The sequence below is a fragment of the Sander vitreus genome, unplaced genomic scaffold (genome assembly GCF_031162955.1).
Source record: "Sander vitreus isolate 19-12246 unplaced genomic scaffold, sanVit1 ctg296_0, whole genome shotgun sequence".
NCBI classification, from domain to species: domain Eukaryota; kingdom Metazoa; phylum Chordata; class Actinopteri; order Perciformes; family Percidae; genus Sander; species Sander vitreus.
In genome coordinates this window covers 55,001-70,000 of record NW_027595450.1, presented here as the reverse complement: position 1 = coordinate 70,000, position 15,000 = coordinate 55,001, and the positions used below count along the sequence as shown (strand labels likewise).

General features: G+C 41.7%; 2 protein-coding genes across 2 annotated transcripts in view; one reads left to right on the top strand and one right to left on the bottom strand.

Annotated features, from left to right (window-relative positions):
* Positions 1 to 5,549, bottom strand: part of asah2 (N-acylsphingosine amidohydrolase 2) — a 32,304-nt gene extending 26,755 nt beyond the window's left edge. Inside the window, exons 1-3 of the mRNA XM_078244750.1 lie at positions 5,420 to 5,549; positions 4,584 to 4,687; positions 783 to 926 (exon numbers count right to left, since the gene is read on the bottom strand). Coding sequence (XP_078100876.1) covers positions 783 to 926; positions 4,584 to 4,687; positions 5,420 to 5,549 — 378 coding nt within the window. The remainder of the gene's footprint in view (positions 1 to 782; positions 927 to 4,583; positions 4,688 to 5,419) is intronic.
* A 2,642-nt stretch (positions 5,550 to 8,191) lies between these two features.
* LOC144513610 (microfibril-associated glycoprotein 4-like) lies at positions 8,192 to 14,193 on the top strand. Its single transcript, XM_078244754.1, has 6 exons — positions 8,192 to 8,291; positions 9,289 to 9,444; positions 11,532 to 11,570; positions 11,714 to 11,810; positions 11,880 to 12,047; positions 13,471 to 14,193. Exons 1-6 carry the CDS (start codon positions 8,286 to 8,288, stop codon positions 13,722 to 13,724), a joined length of 720 nt encoding a protein of 239 aa, XP_078100880.1. The 5' UTR covers positions 8,192 to 8,285; the 3' UTR covers positions 13,725 to 14,193.
* The last annotated feature ends 807 nt before the right edge of the window (positions 14,194 to 15,000 follow it).

Genomic DNA, 15,000 nt, shown 5'->3' with positions numbered 1-15,000 from the left:
GACAGGCAGCTAGCAGATAGTGAGGATGTTTTTTTACAGTGTGTTCAGGGGACAGGCAGCTAGCAGATAGTGAGATGTTTTTACAGTGTGTTCAGGGGACAGGCAGCTAGCAGATAGTGAGATGTTTTTACAGTGTGTTCAGGGGACAGGCAGCTAGCAGATAGTGAGGAGATGTTTTTTTACAGTGTGTTCAGGGGACAGGTAGCTAGCAGATAGTGAGGAGATGTTTTTTACAGTGTGTTCAGGGGACAGGCAGCTAGCAGATAGTGAGGAGATGTTTTTTACAGTGTGTTCAGGGGACAGGCAGCTAGCAGATAGTGAGGAGATGTTTTTTACAGTGTGTTCAGGGGACAGGCAGCTAGCAGATAGTGAGGAGATGTTTTTTACAGTGTGTTCAGGGGACAGGCAGCTAGCAGATAGTGAGATGTTTTTACAGTGTGTTCAGGGGACAGGTAGCTAGCAGATAGTGAGGAGATGTTTTTTTACAGTGTGTTCAGGGGACAGGCAGCTAGCAGATAGTGAGGAGATGTTTTTTACAGTGTGTTCAGGGGACAGGCAGCTAGCAGATAGTGAGGAGATGTTTTTTACAGTGTGTTCAGGGGACAGGCAGCTAGCAGATAGTGAGGAGATGTTTGCTGTATGTGACAAAAAATGTTGTAACCTAAAAAACATGTGACATCACTTAGAGCACCTTTAAACCTTGCTGTGAATACTTATACTTCAGGATCTGTATACTTCGTCCACAGTTTATATGTACTTTGTGTGTGTTTGTGTGTGTTCACCTCCAGTCGTAGCCTTTGTGATATCATTCCTACATCTGAGGTGACGAACACGACTCTCCGCCTCCCGTCGTCGATGATGAAGGCTCGGCTGTACAGGCGAGTGTGTATGCCTGCAGCCGTCTGCTCAGGGTTGGCATAACCCATCTGAAAAACACACACAGATACACGACTTGGTAGTAGAAAGTCCTCTTTACAAATAGATGGAGAACAAAAAGCTGTACAATCAACACGTCATCACACCTAAATGAAACACCAAGTTGATTGCCAATGACGCAGAAAACAAGATATATGACCGTTCAACACATTCTCACTCCCAGAGTGTTAAAAAGCGACGCTTGGTCAGAAGCCTTTGGCGTTTGTTACTGACGCAAAAAGTCTCCTTTAGCGTCTGATTTAGACACGCTTGATCGGACTCTTGGCGTCACTTATTGGCGCTCTGGGTCTGGAAGTACGTTTAACTGACATGCGGCACAAGAATGGGACAGTTAGGTTTAGGAAAAGATGGTGGGTGGGGTCATGATGGGTTTCAGTGACACGCAGGACAAGAATGGGACATGAACCACGGTCAGTGTTGGGGAGTAACGGAGTACATGTACCAGCGTTACGTATTCAGAATACATATTATGAGTAACTGTACTCGTTACAGTTACTATGTAAATAGTTGGTATTTAGATTACAGTTACATTGTTGAAATCACTGGATTACATGACGATACTTCTCTGGTTCACGGGTTTATTCACTCTCGCAACGCCACGCATTTCCCAGAAGCCCCGATATGAAAACAAGGAAATGAGCTATCTGCGTGATCAGTGATAGAGGTCGAGATGGAGCAACAGAGCCAGAGCAGGAATGGTTTCTATCTGGGAAATACAAACAGCATTTCACATTAAAGAAAGAACAGGGAGAAGGAAATATAACTGTGCAGCTTCTGCTGGCCACCAGCCTCCTTTCAGCGTCCAGATTCCTCCACCTCCAACCTGAAGAAGCATCTTAAAGTACGTTATTTTAGCCCGGCGTAGTCGTCTGCTGTAGTGTTACTGCTCACCTTGCTGTTTTATAGCTGACGTGTGACTTTACATTCTCCTACGTGCTGATTTACTAGCCCCAGAGCCGTTGAAAGGCTCCCCGTTTGACATGTTAGCTAACGTTAGCTAAGATTAGCTCGTGGTAGCTTAGACTGCGGTTAGATTGTTGTAGTTTGCAGTTCAGGACTACAAATACAACAACCTATCTGCTTGTTCAGGTCCACATTCAGCCAGTTGGACCAGAAGAACACACCAGAACAGGCCTGTTCAGTAAGCTGGATGTGATGGCTGCATTCCTACTTATAACATGCAGTTCAATGTAGAAGTACTCCAAGTATTCCGTTACGTTACTCAGACTGAGTAACGTAACGGAATACGTTACAAATGACATTTGTGGGCATGTACTCTGTACTCTGTAACGGAATACGTTTTGAAAGTATCCTTCCCAACACTGACCACGGTCTCCTGGGTGAAAGTCCTGTGTTGTTTAGTCTTCCATGTCCAGACCTTCCTCCACAGCTCCGCGGAGGAAGGTCTGTCTAGTCCACACAGCATTCCTTGATAGGAGAAAAACGTGCTCTGGTTTTTTGCCATTTCTTTAAACCAATCACAATCATCTTGGGCGGGGCTAAGCTCCACACCGAGCCATGGTGATGCTGCAAAATAAAGGAACTTGTTTTGGTGGAACATGTGGACGTTCAAAAGTAGTTTTAGTCGTGCAACAGAAACCTCAGATTGGACAGATAGTCTAGCTAGCTGTCTGGATTTACCCTGCAGAGATCTGAGGAGCAGTTAACCATAGTCCTCACAAATCAGCCGGAGGTTAGAACGCCAACACAGAGACAGAGGAAGGGGACGGACATCCGAAAATGAGGGACATCCCAGAAGTTTCCAGCGGCTCTGGAGCAATCCCAGAAGTGGAACGTTGTGTTTGTTGTTTGACCCATTTTTCATACTACTATGTACCGTATGTATTTGTCTCTCTTAATACTACATCATCTTACAGCGTCGCAGTCAAGCTGCTGCTCTGCCCGGTGTGTTCCATACAGATGCTAAAGGGGGATTTTTGACCAAGCGTTGGGAGTGAGAATGGGTTAAACTTGCTGAGATCATGTCAAAGACAATAATCCAGTTTAGTTCAGACTTTTATTGACCCTGGATGGCAAATTTGATTTGTAATACAGGGCAAAACCCAAACACAACATACAAGAGGACATTAGACATTTATCACAACAAATGCAGAAAACAACCAAATATCTGCATGTATCTGTTCATTTAAAGTATCAAACCATTCGAATGACAGTCGTGATGAAGTGCTGCTGAGCAGTACAGTCAAGGTTCAGTGCAGATTAAGTCTTTTTATTGCACTTGGAACAAAGGAAAGTTTAAACTGATTGCTTTGTCGTGGGTGTTCAGAGACGGCTAAGATCGACTGTGCCTTCTGCAAAACTTGTCTGTGGTAGACATCTGTTAAAGAAAGCTGCTGCTGCGATGTTTAACAGATGCTTTTTGTTTTGCACTGTAAGGTTCCAGATCAACAAGTCAAACTAACGCTTGAAATGGACTCAATAGGTAACAAATAAAGCTCTCAATAACCTAACTCAGGTAGACATGAAACAGGGCTTTGTATCGTTAGCGTCAGCATGCTGGAGATTGTGTGTTTCTTCCTGCAGTTAATACAGATATGTTTAGACAAGAGACACATGTTCATATTCCTGTGGCTGCAGACTAAGAATGTGAAAGTGTGATAGTATCTCAGATTTCGTCAGAGAAGCCATAAAGATTATCAGTCCAAACACCCAGTCAGACGGGAACTGCCCGGCCTTCAGCTAAAGACTTTGGAGTTTGATTCCCTGCAGTTTAAAAGTGTTTTTTTTTTTTTTCTGAAGTCCTCAGTGAGCTGAAGTCCAGGTTATATGCAGTTCTCTTCAGAAATACACCGTATATAAGCACGGGAAGTATGTATGTTTAAGGGTAAACAGGGTACTTTCAATGGGAAAGTGATGCCATGTGTCCAGAAACGTGCTCAGTCAACCCACGTTGAAATCAGAATCAGACCCATACATGAAATCATGAATGACAAATAAATAATTACACGCATAGAGGAAAAAGGTCTAATGTCTCGACGACATCTTAAACCCAGTTCAGAGCAAAGATTCACAATGAGACAAGTTGAAACTTGCAGCTACAGTGCTGCTCATAAGTTTATGAAGCCATGCTAACGTTGACTAAAAAGAGGAATAAAAAAATAATCTTTTGGAAATTGATCTTAATGCCTTAATAAAAAAAAACTATGTTAAATTCACAATACCTAGAGATTAACATGGTTGTATTTCAGTTAGTCTAACAGCTGGTCTGATTTGCATTGAGAGATGATTTTATGGAAAGTACCCCATGCCCATCTCTAGGTATGGTGAAGGGTATGTGACGATGTGGGGGTATGGTGAAGGGTATGTGATGATGTGGGGGTATGGTTAAGGGTATGTGATGATGTGGGGGGTATGGTGAAGGGATGTGATGATGTGGGGGGTATGGTGAAGGGGTATGTGATGATGTGGGGGGTATGGTGAAGGGTATGTGATGATGTGGGGGGGGTATGGTGAAGGGTATGTGACGATGTGGGGGTATGGTGAAGGGTATGTGATGATGTGGGGGTATGGTTAAGGGTATGTGATGATAGCTATTATCTCTAGGTCAAGTTATTCTCAGAAGAAGTTGTGTGGCAGGAGGCTTTGAAGGAGGAATCAGTGTCTGGTGTGTGTGTTTTGGCACTGACCAGAGGGATTTCAGCTGGAGGCCCGGTGCAGTCGGCTCGGCCCACCCCAATCAGGTAGGGTTTGTGTGGAGGCTCCGGACTTGGAGGAAGGGTCGGCTCTGGGCCTGATAGGACAACCAAGAAAGGTAGCTGTTAGTTTTAGAGTGACTTCCTGTAGTCTAATTATGAAAACTAACCCAGTGACTTGACACCTGCTGCAGAGAGATAATCCATCACAGTCAATGTTTCGTGGTATGCATTTGGATATTCATTCGTAAACAATCATAACAACGTCTGGTATTCATCCCACTCCATGTGTACTTGTCTTGATATTATGTCTTATTTGTATTTTTGTATATTATGTTGTATGTCTCTATTACACTTACTTATACTAGTACAGTATGTTACTACTACATGTGTATTTGTTGAATGTATAGAGAGATAACACCTACCAAAGTCAAATTCCTTGTGTATGTAAGTATACTTGGCCAATCAATCTGATTCAGATTCTGATTAGGGGAAGTACATTTTCAGGATAATAAAGTGTGTTGCCATTTTCAAAGCCACTTCGCTTTGGGAAACAACAAACTGAGGCAGCAAGCTACACGCTGGAAATGTCAAGTTTAGAAGAAGATGTGGATGTTTCAACAAGACAGGCCTGCTTGGTTCTTTCAAGGAATGATTGTTAAGATTTACAAAAGATGTGTTTAGGGCATTTCCTCTCTAACTGGGACGTTTTGGGAGCGATTGGTGGGATTGCTGTGGACGAAGTACACACAGAGATACACTGGAAAGAGCCAATGAGGTTTAACCAGATGTCTGTGTGTGTGTGTGTGTGTGTGTGTGTGTGTTCTTACCTGTGTCTGTTTTCCGGGTAGCCATCACTGCGATCAGTGTTACGCTAACGGCCGTCATGAGGGTGAACAGCACGGCCAGCGTCACCTCCAGAACAGAAGCACCACAACACACCTTTTTCCTGCAGGCCATACCGTCTGTCGGCGCCGGAGGGAAAACACTGAGTGAGTGGTGAAGACCTTTCAATTTTTTCTTTTAATCATCAACACAGAAACTCAGGAGTCTCCTGGATAATGCAACGAGACTGGTTTATGTTTATGTTGGGATCCCCAGAAATCCTACGATCTCTACAAAGCTAATGTGGGAGCAACTTTCTGACGTTTTTGTTCCCTTTTTGTCCTTTGGACTGCACCTTGGTCGACGCGCTTAAACAAGACTCAGAATAACTCTGTTTTCACGTTTATTTTTCTTTTTCTTTATCACTCAAACTCAAAAATGGTCAGTTTACAATGAGTCTAGTTTACTGTGAATGTCACTGCATTTATGCACAATTACGCACAGCTAACGTTAGCCTAACTTAGGCTTAGGCTAACGTTAGCCTAACTTAGGCTTAGGCTGACTAAACAGGAAGGGACTATAAATCGTCTCTGTTGCTTTAAGTTTGTTGACTATAGGAGAGCAGTTTGCTGTTTATATGTGCAGTATTTATTCAGTTTTGGAAATTCCACAATCTCTATGAAGCTAACGTTAGCTTAAGTTGGTAACCTGCCTAACAGGGAAGGACTGTTGCAACAGTTTATATATTTATATCTTTTTATCTCTATATCTTGTAGGTAACTGTTGTTGTATGATCACAATATTACACCCGAGGGTGTGATTTAGCGTCATATCATTGGCATGTCAGATCAGAGACAATGTAAACAAGGAAATATCACCAAAAGGTTGTTGTGTGAAGAGTCTGTAAACTTTCTGACATTAATACATGAAACCTTTACCATACCAGTTCATCTTGGATATGAAAGATTCTCAGAGAACTAACGCTGTAAATTGTACAAAGATCCCTCTAACCTACTGCATTATTAAATTATTAGACCCCAAAGCAGTAACATAGAGACAGAAAAAGTGTCTGTACAGGGTGCAACAATAAGGGTTGCCCGATGGCCTGGGGCAAGGAAAACACCACGTCGGGCAAGTAATTATAACAACCCATTTGCCCGTTTGGGCAAGTACCAGCTAAAGCAAAAAAGTGTTTTAAGCATCCTGGATGGACTTTTCTTGGGTGGCAGCGAAGGATGTCAATGAAACAACTACAATGTTTTGCGAAGTTTGCCGCAAGTTCAAGTCCAAGGCAGATAAAATATATAAAACATATTTTAAAGGAATGTCTTCATTCAGAAAACAAATGCTAGAGTACCACGATAAAATCAAGCAGCATCTCGCTTGAAGGCAGCTAAGAGGACTTTGTCGTTATTTAAAGGTGCACTATGAGTTCCTGAATAGTTTCAGTGCGATTTCATTTTAGTCTCAAATGGTAGCATCTCTCCTTGATCCGCTAGCTGCCTGGTCCCTGAACACACCGTGAAACAGCCCGGTCTCAGGAGACAGCACAGGGGTCGTAAACGTTAAACAAACACTAGAGGCACAGGATAGGCACCAAAATACAACAAGCCACTCCAGCCAATCACAGACAAGATGGTTGGGGGAGGGGGTGGGGGTTAGTGACAGTTAGTCAGTTAGTCAAGACAGCGAGCTTGCTCTGTTTTGTTTGAAATTTACTTGTGACCATGCAGGAACTCATAGTGCACCTTTAATAACCACTAATACAAAAAACAGTTTGTATAGGGACCAGTAAAAATTGACTTCAGGCAAGTATAATTATTTTTCACTTGCCTGACTAAAAATTGTACTAAAAAAAAAACTTAACGTTGATCCCTGCTGTACATGTGCTTCTTCAGTGCAGAAACGGTAAACTTAAAGCCATACATCTGTGAAACTGGTCATGCCAGTATTTCTCTTGCCCAAATTTAGCCTAACTTTGGAGCTTTATTTAGCATGACATGGATTCCTCGCATTATAAATTATTATATCAGATCAATCAAGATTTAAATCGGAAAAACTATTTATTAATCCCAGCCTCACATTTAACGGCCCAGCTACCATAAATCACTACATGATGAAAAACACACTTCCTATAGCTCAAACAGATCTAAAAGTCTGTTCCCACTGAGCCACAGAGAGAAAACACAGAGGACCCGAGTTCAGACCTAAAATCAATCAGAATCTGGGTTAAGAATACATGATCGAACTCACCTTCTGGGAAGATCAAGGGCTGAAAGTGTGTTTGTGTTGAGTCTGATCTGAGGTTTGTTTACCGGCTCAGATCCACAGTTCAGATGTTATCTAACTGATAAAACCACTCTAACGCTCCCTCCAAAGTTCACTTATAGATAATAGATGGGTGACTACAGTTGAAACAAATGTTTACAAGTAATAATAATGTTTCTATGTTTGTTGACATTGTTGGAAATGGATGAATTCAGTTCTCTGTGTATTACTGAGTACATAGTTAAGTGTTCTACTGGATTGTACTGAGAAGTGTTTACATAAATGAAGGGGTCAGATTATAATGAATCATCTCAACCTATGACCTCAGCAATAAAACATATCTACTCCAAAGTCATTCAATGGAGGCAAGTTCCCAAAAGTACTGGCGAGTCAGATTTTGGTGCTGCCAATGTTGTGTAATCCAAAGGATTGTTTATTGTTTTATCATTGTGAAACAGCAGTTATTCAGTAATGTATTAATCTTAGGAATATAAATAAGAGGGAGCGACACCATGAGACACTAGAGATATCAGAGATATCAAAGACAACAGAACATCCAAACACACTGACATCAGGATCTTCATCTTCAACTGAAATCTGACCATGAAGGTAAGTTTGTAAATGTATATATCTGATGGTTTGTCTCATGGTTAATCTACTTCCCCCCAACATTCAAACCATGTTTAGAGAAAGAAAAGGGGGTTACGCCCTCAGAGGCGACCTAAATTGGAAACAACCTACCTGTAACACAGTAATGAAAAGCAGGTGCATTTCTGTCTGCGGCGGGAAGTTATGGAACACATTGCCAAGGGAAATAAAACATATCGGGAATGTTTTTATATTTTAAAAAAGGGTTCAAAGATATGATACTAGATAAGTATAGAAACTGAGTTATTATTATTGTGTGCGAAGGTGGATAATCATGTTGATGATGATAAGCATCATTACCATTAGGGTTGTCATCATTAATTATGATATTATTTACCTTAAGGTGGCAATTGCAATGTATATAAGCACTGACCCTAAATGGGTATATGTAGGTATGTATGTTTGTATGTCTGTGGGTATGTATGTAGGTATGATGTAGGCATGTTTAGATTCGTCTTTTGCTTTGTTTTGTTCGTTTTTCTTTCCGTTTGATTTCTTGTGTCTTTTTTTGTCTTGTCGATTTTGTTTCCTTGTAAATGTTTTTGTTATTTTAAGAACTGTGACAAGGGGGGGCCATATATAAGCTGAAGCTTCTGACCCTACCCTTTGGTTACGACCAATAAATTCATTCATTCATTCATTCAGTTTCAGTATGTTAACAGGTTCAGCACAAGCATTTTAATCATTTGTGGCCCCATAATTTGGACAGGGAAAGCAAAAGTCTTCATCTCGCTATAAAGAGTATTCTAGCTCTGCATGAGAGCAATACCAACGCACAGGGAGAACCCTGTGGAAAAACCCACATAGAGTACGATGTCAGCACAGTTTGTTTTCAAATCAGCACCAACCAAAATGAGAATGCATCAACGACAGCAGAGTCTCCCTGATCCTGCTGCAGAGGCCAAAGTCAGACATTTGTTCTCGATCAAACTAAATGACAACATCTCTTCTGTTCCAGCTGGTTTCAGTCGTCCTCGTCCTGCTGGCTCCACTGTTGACCAGCTGCCACCTGCTCGTTCTGCCGGTGGACTGCAGTGACATTTATAATAATGACAACAGCCGACCCAGTGGAGTGTACACCATCTATCCCATCGGAGCCACGTCTGCTGTCCAGGTACACTTCATCCTCTCTGGGACGCAGGTTGACCTTCAGATGATAATAATGTGAAGAATTACAAGTTCTGACTGATGCTTCTGATACAGAAGCATCAACAGACACAACAGATTAGGGCTGGATTAAAAAAAATTATTTCCCTTATCAAATCGATCTTTATATAAATGTTCCAACAATCAATTCATTAAATCCTGAGGTTCATCTTTTAAGAGGCTCGGTCTAGAATTGATCCGTCTGTATCATATGAACCTAGAAGACCATTGGCACCAACTATGTCATGCTAGCTTGTTGGGAAGGGGCCTCACCTAAAGATATCTGAATTAAATGTCAATCAATACTCACTTTAGAGTCCGTAGAGCTGAACCTTGTGTGTTAAATAAAAAGTACACATTATGTAAACATTAATGTTTTTAATAATGTACCAGGTCAAGATGGAATCTTGAAAAATTGTAGAATCTCTTTCATCCATCCATCCATCCATCCATCTTCGTCCGCTTATCCGGTGTCAGGTCACGGGGTCACAGCTCCAACAGGGGAACGCAAACTTCCCTTTCATGAGCCACATTAACTCCAACTGGGGGATCCCGAGGTGTTTCCAGGCCAGGGTCGAGATATAATCTCTCCACCTAGTCCTGGGTCTTCCCTGAGGCCTCCTCCCAGCTGGACGTCCCTCCACCTAGTCCTGGGTCTTCCCCGAGACCTCCTCCCAGCTGGACGTCCCTCCACCTAGTCCTGGGTCTTCCCCGAGACCTCCTCCCAGCTGGACGCGCCTGGAACATCTCCCTAGGGAGGCGCCCAGGGGGCATCCTTACCAGATGCCCGAACCACCTCAACTGGCTCCTTTCATATCCAAGCTAAATTGGTTTTGAAACTGACATATCCCAAATCTACATTGAATCGGAAATCACAAAATACATTTCATGGCATTCTCTTTAATTTTTGTACTTTTAAATGCAAATGAGAATAAACTTCAACTTGAATCGAATCAATTTGGGATATCAGTGGTGATACCCAGCCCTACAACAGATACAAGTAGTTGTAGTTGTACAAGTTGTAGCCAATATGGAAATATTTAATATTTCCAAATGGATATGATTTACTAATCATTGTTTGTGTGTAGGTGTACTGTGACATGAGTACCCTTATCAAACACGTTACAACACGATTGAGCTAGCAAAGTAGTTTTTGTGTTCATGTGTGTAGTATTTATTCAGTTTGTGGAACCTACGATCTCTACAAAGTTAACTTTAGCTTAAGTTGGCTGACTGACTGATTGAAATTGGCACTTCAGTGATTCTTAGCTAACGCTACGGACCTCGGTGCTAGCCGCATCACTGTCGTGCTAATGTTAAAACACACCCTCTTGTGTGATATTGCTTAAAGGTTTTACATCTATGGATAGAGTTTCTCCCGAACCGACTATGATCAATCACGGGATAAGCCACATGCTAGCTCCTTGGGGCTAGCGATAGCGGCGCCAAACCAACCATTAGCACTTTATCAGCGGTAGTTTGAGTCATGAAAATGAACATTCTGATTAATAGTGGATGATGGATTGAGGGTGAAATAACGTATAATCAATGAGGAGAATATTACTGTAAACAGGGAGCAGAGGAGAGCTGCTGTCAGCTCCTGCCTGCTCCTCTATACAATCTGCAATGTCTCACTCGTTACAGTCTTAACCGTAAGGCAAAAGTAGTAGACCCGAATCAAGCTCACTCCTGTAGCCAATCATGCTTTAAACTGAGGTTAGGACCTCCTACCTCATTAACATATGGACACAGAAATACAGAAATCTATAAATGTAGGTGGACAAAAATGTAGAAAAACATTTAAAGCATTCTTTTATTTATTTATCTATGCATTTATTTTTGAATGTATTTATTTATTCATTTATTACTGCATATATCTATTCATTTATTTATTTATTCCTGTATTTCTTCATGCATTTATTTGTTTATTGAGACTTAAGTCATGTTCCGTCCTCCATGTGGCTTCACTTTTCAAACCTGGAATAATACCATTATTTTTACAGTCTATGGTTAACCCCCACAATCACATTAACTAATACCTGTATTTGTGTGTAGGTGTACTGTGACATGGGTTCAGAAGGAGGACGGTGGACGGTGAGTATTTTCACTAAAGTTAACACTTCCTGTAGTTCCTTCACAATAAATCACATTCCAGTAAAATCCTTGTTGTCTGGAAACATGAGCTGTCAGATATCTTGTGTGTTTATCTAGTTAACCCCCCATCCCGTCCTCCCCAGGTGTTCCAGAGGAGGATGGACGGCACGGTGAACTTCTACAGGGGCTGGGATCAATACAAGGCCGGCTTTGGTATCGCTGCTGGAGAGTACTGGCTCGGTGAGAAATGAAACCAAACTAACAGTCATGACGTCATGAAACTGTTTCTAAATGTTTGTTTGTTTTCAGGTCTTGAGTCTCTCTACCACCTGACTCTAAGGAAAAAGTACGAGCTGCTGGTCGACATGGAGGACTTTGAAGGAAACAAAGTGTTCGCTCGTTACTCCTCATTCTCCATCGACCCAGAGTCCTACGGATACAAACTGCATGTTTCTGGATTCACTGATGGAGGAGCAGGTGATGTACAGTAGTGTCATTTCGCGTTTTTTAGGGGTCCAAGCCTGAGGGGGCTGGGCGCTACGTAATGCAAGGCAACACAGCTCCCAATACCAATTACTAAGATTATTATTTTTACGTAACTAAAAGTGTTTCTGCAGCCTAAACTGTGCATGGTGGGGCGGTGCAATTTTCAGGACTGGTCCAGAAGCCTGCAGGGACCTCAGGCACACAAATTGACACACTTCTGCCAGCAGGGGGGCACTATAATAAAAATAACGCATTTTGCTCTATAACTAAGTGTGTTTAGTAACCCATAACAAACACCACACATTCAAAGCTCTTATATGTATGTGTTTCCTGAATTAAGCTGAATCTCCTGATATAGTCTACGTCCATTTCCACCTAGATTTTGCCCCAGAATCACAAAATATCAGAAACCTAACTCCTCTTAGACCGTGCACCCGAAAGATTCTTGTTTGCCATGCCACTTTCGCGACTTTAGCAACTCGCACCGGGGAGGCTTGGAGCCCAACATAACTCGCAGTTCACATTTTTACATTAATATAGTAAAAGTATTGATAAAAAGGATTGTAACTATCAGGAAGTTTGAGAACGTTATTTTTTTCCTGTCGGGGCCCCCCAATGTTTACCTCATCTCCCTCATCTGAAATTAATATTTTTAAATGAAAATAATGTTTAGTTTTCCCCTATGTTGGCTGCTTTAGCCTGGTGGACGGTCGGGTCGTTCTCAATTTAACATTTTAAAATTCCGAATCCAAATGAACTACTCTTTACATCGGCATGAATTAGATCAGTTAACACTATACTCAACACCAGCTGACGTTAGCCTACCGCTAGCTAGTTAACACTACACTCAACAGCAGCTAACGTTAGCCTACCGCTAGCTAGTTAACAACTACTCAACACCAGCTGACGTTAGCCTACCGCTAGCTAGTTAACACTACACTCAACAGCAGCTAACGTTAGCCTACCGCTAGCTAGTTAACACTATACTCAACAGCAGCTAACGTTAGCTTACCGCTAGCTAGTTAACACTATACTCAACAGCAGCTTTAATAAATAACAAAACGTTCAGAGTAAATAGGATAAATAGGTTTGGAATTATTTTTACAACTGAAATGTTTATTTCGTTACGTGTTGAGGGAAAGGAGGAAGTACCGAAAAAAGTGTTATAGCTGAATCAATCTGTAGAATTATTGTTTTAATTAAATATATATATATATATATATATATATATATCCCATAATAGCCATTAAACGTCACCAGTCCATTGCTGTTAGTTCAATCGTTGTATTATTTAGTTATACTTATTGTACGTAGAGAAGTAGACTGTGGTATTTACTTTATTTATATATAAAAATATATATCATTGTTAGTTGTATTATAATGTTCTGATTATACACTTGTTGTGTTTCTGTAGGAGACGCCCTGAGTTATCACAACGGACAGATGTTCTCCACCTTCGACGAAGACCAGGACTCCTATTCAGGGAACTGTGCCAGATCAAACCTGGGGGCGTTCTGGTACAACAGCTGTCACAATACAAATCCAAACGGTGTTTATCGTTGGGGGGCTGACAGCACTCTCTCTGCTGTTGGAGTGGAATGGGCCACTTGGAAAGGTTATGACTACTCCCTGAAGACCATCAGCATGAAGATCCGTCCTGTGCAGTAGTTCTCCAGGACCAACGTCCAGCAGAATATCAGCTCATCTCTTCTGATTTCTTTCTCTTTCTCTCATTAAGCATTTCATCTCACAACAGGTCTTATTTTCCTGAAACTGGGCACCAGTTCAGAAAACCAACTGATGTCTGTAAATCTTGTTACAGTCTGTGATGGTTTAAAGCAGTCGCAGCTCGCTGCAACGTGGAAGAAAAGTCAGATGTGTCTCCAGTTGGGCGGCTGCAGCAGGAAAGTAGGACCCATAATCTTTAAATGGAAACACATATATAGTCTGATCAGCTGTTAATCACTGCATGAACTGATAACACAAGTCTAAAAGAGAGAAAGAAGTAAAGAAAATGAAAAGTATGAAACCATCTTTGTAGTTCAGGACAGCCAGGTGATGTTTGGTGGAGGTTTGAATCTCTGATGTGAATCTTTATCTGCTGTACGGTGACAATAAATAAGAAGCTGAGCATTAAGATGATCTGACGTCTTCACTTTGTCTTCTATGGAGGATATCTTGTGTGTGTGTGTGTGTGTGTCTTTCCTTTCAACATGAGCCTTTCTATATTAAATGGCAGTGGCATTTATTAGTAACCATCATCCTTGAGCCTGATGCCCTTTTCCATCCTTGACAGGACTCTGAGATCCTCTTGAGAAAGAGTGGCCATCCTCTGAAGCTCTTAAAAGAAGTCAAATTACAGCACCTTAAAGATGTCTGCAAATAAGACTTATTCCTTGATATGTGTCACTTTGCTCGTGAGTTTGAAAGAAGACCGGAGACCTGGCATCACTCACTTCAATCACATCTCCATAGTCGAGACATGGGTTGCTGTGGACTACACTCCAGACCGAGTCTGTTCTTTATGATAACCTGGCACCACTTGTCTTGGGACCAGACCTTGATGACAGATTGATTTTGTCACTCTGTGTATTGAGGGGTGCATCCAAATACACTTCCTTTATCTGGCTCACTTGTGGCTGACAACCTATCTGGAATGACTGTGGATGTATGAGTGTCGACTGTCTTGGATGTTGCCCCATGTGATGTTCCTGCTGCTTTATCTTGTGGGCGATCCATCTTCCTCTTCCTTGACGTCACTGTCCTTGCTCGATCAGGTCTTGTTGACATATTTTCTTTCTTAGTGCAATTATCATGGAGGCAAGTTGGATGTCTTTTCTAGCATCGCAGATCTGTCTTTTGAGCGATTGCCAGACTTCAGACAGCTTTCTTAACTGCAAGACTTTTGTTCCTTGAAACCTTGATCTTCTCACTTTGACTTTGT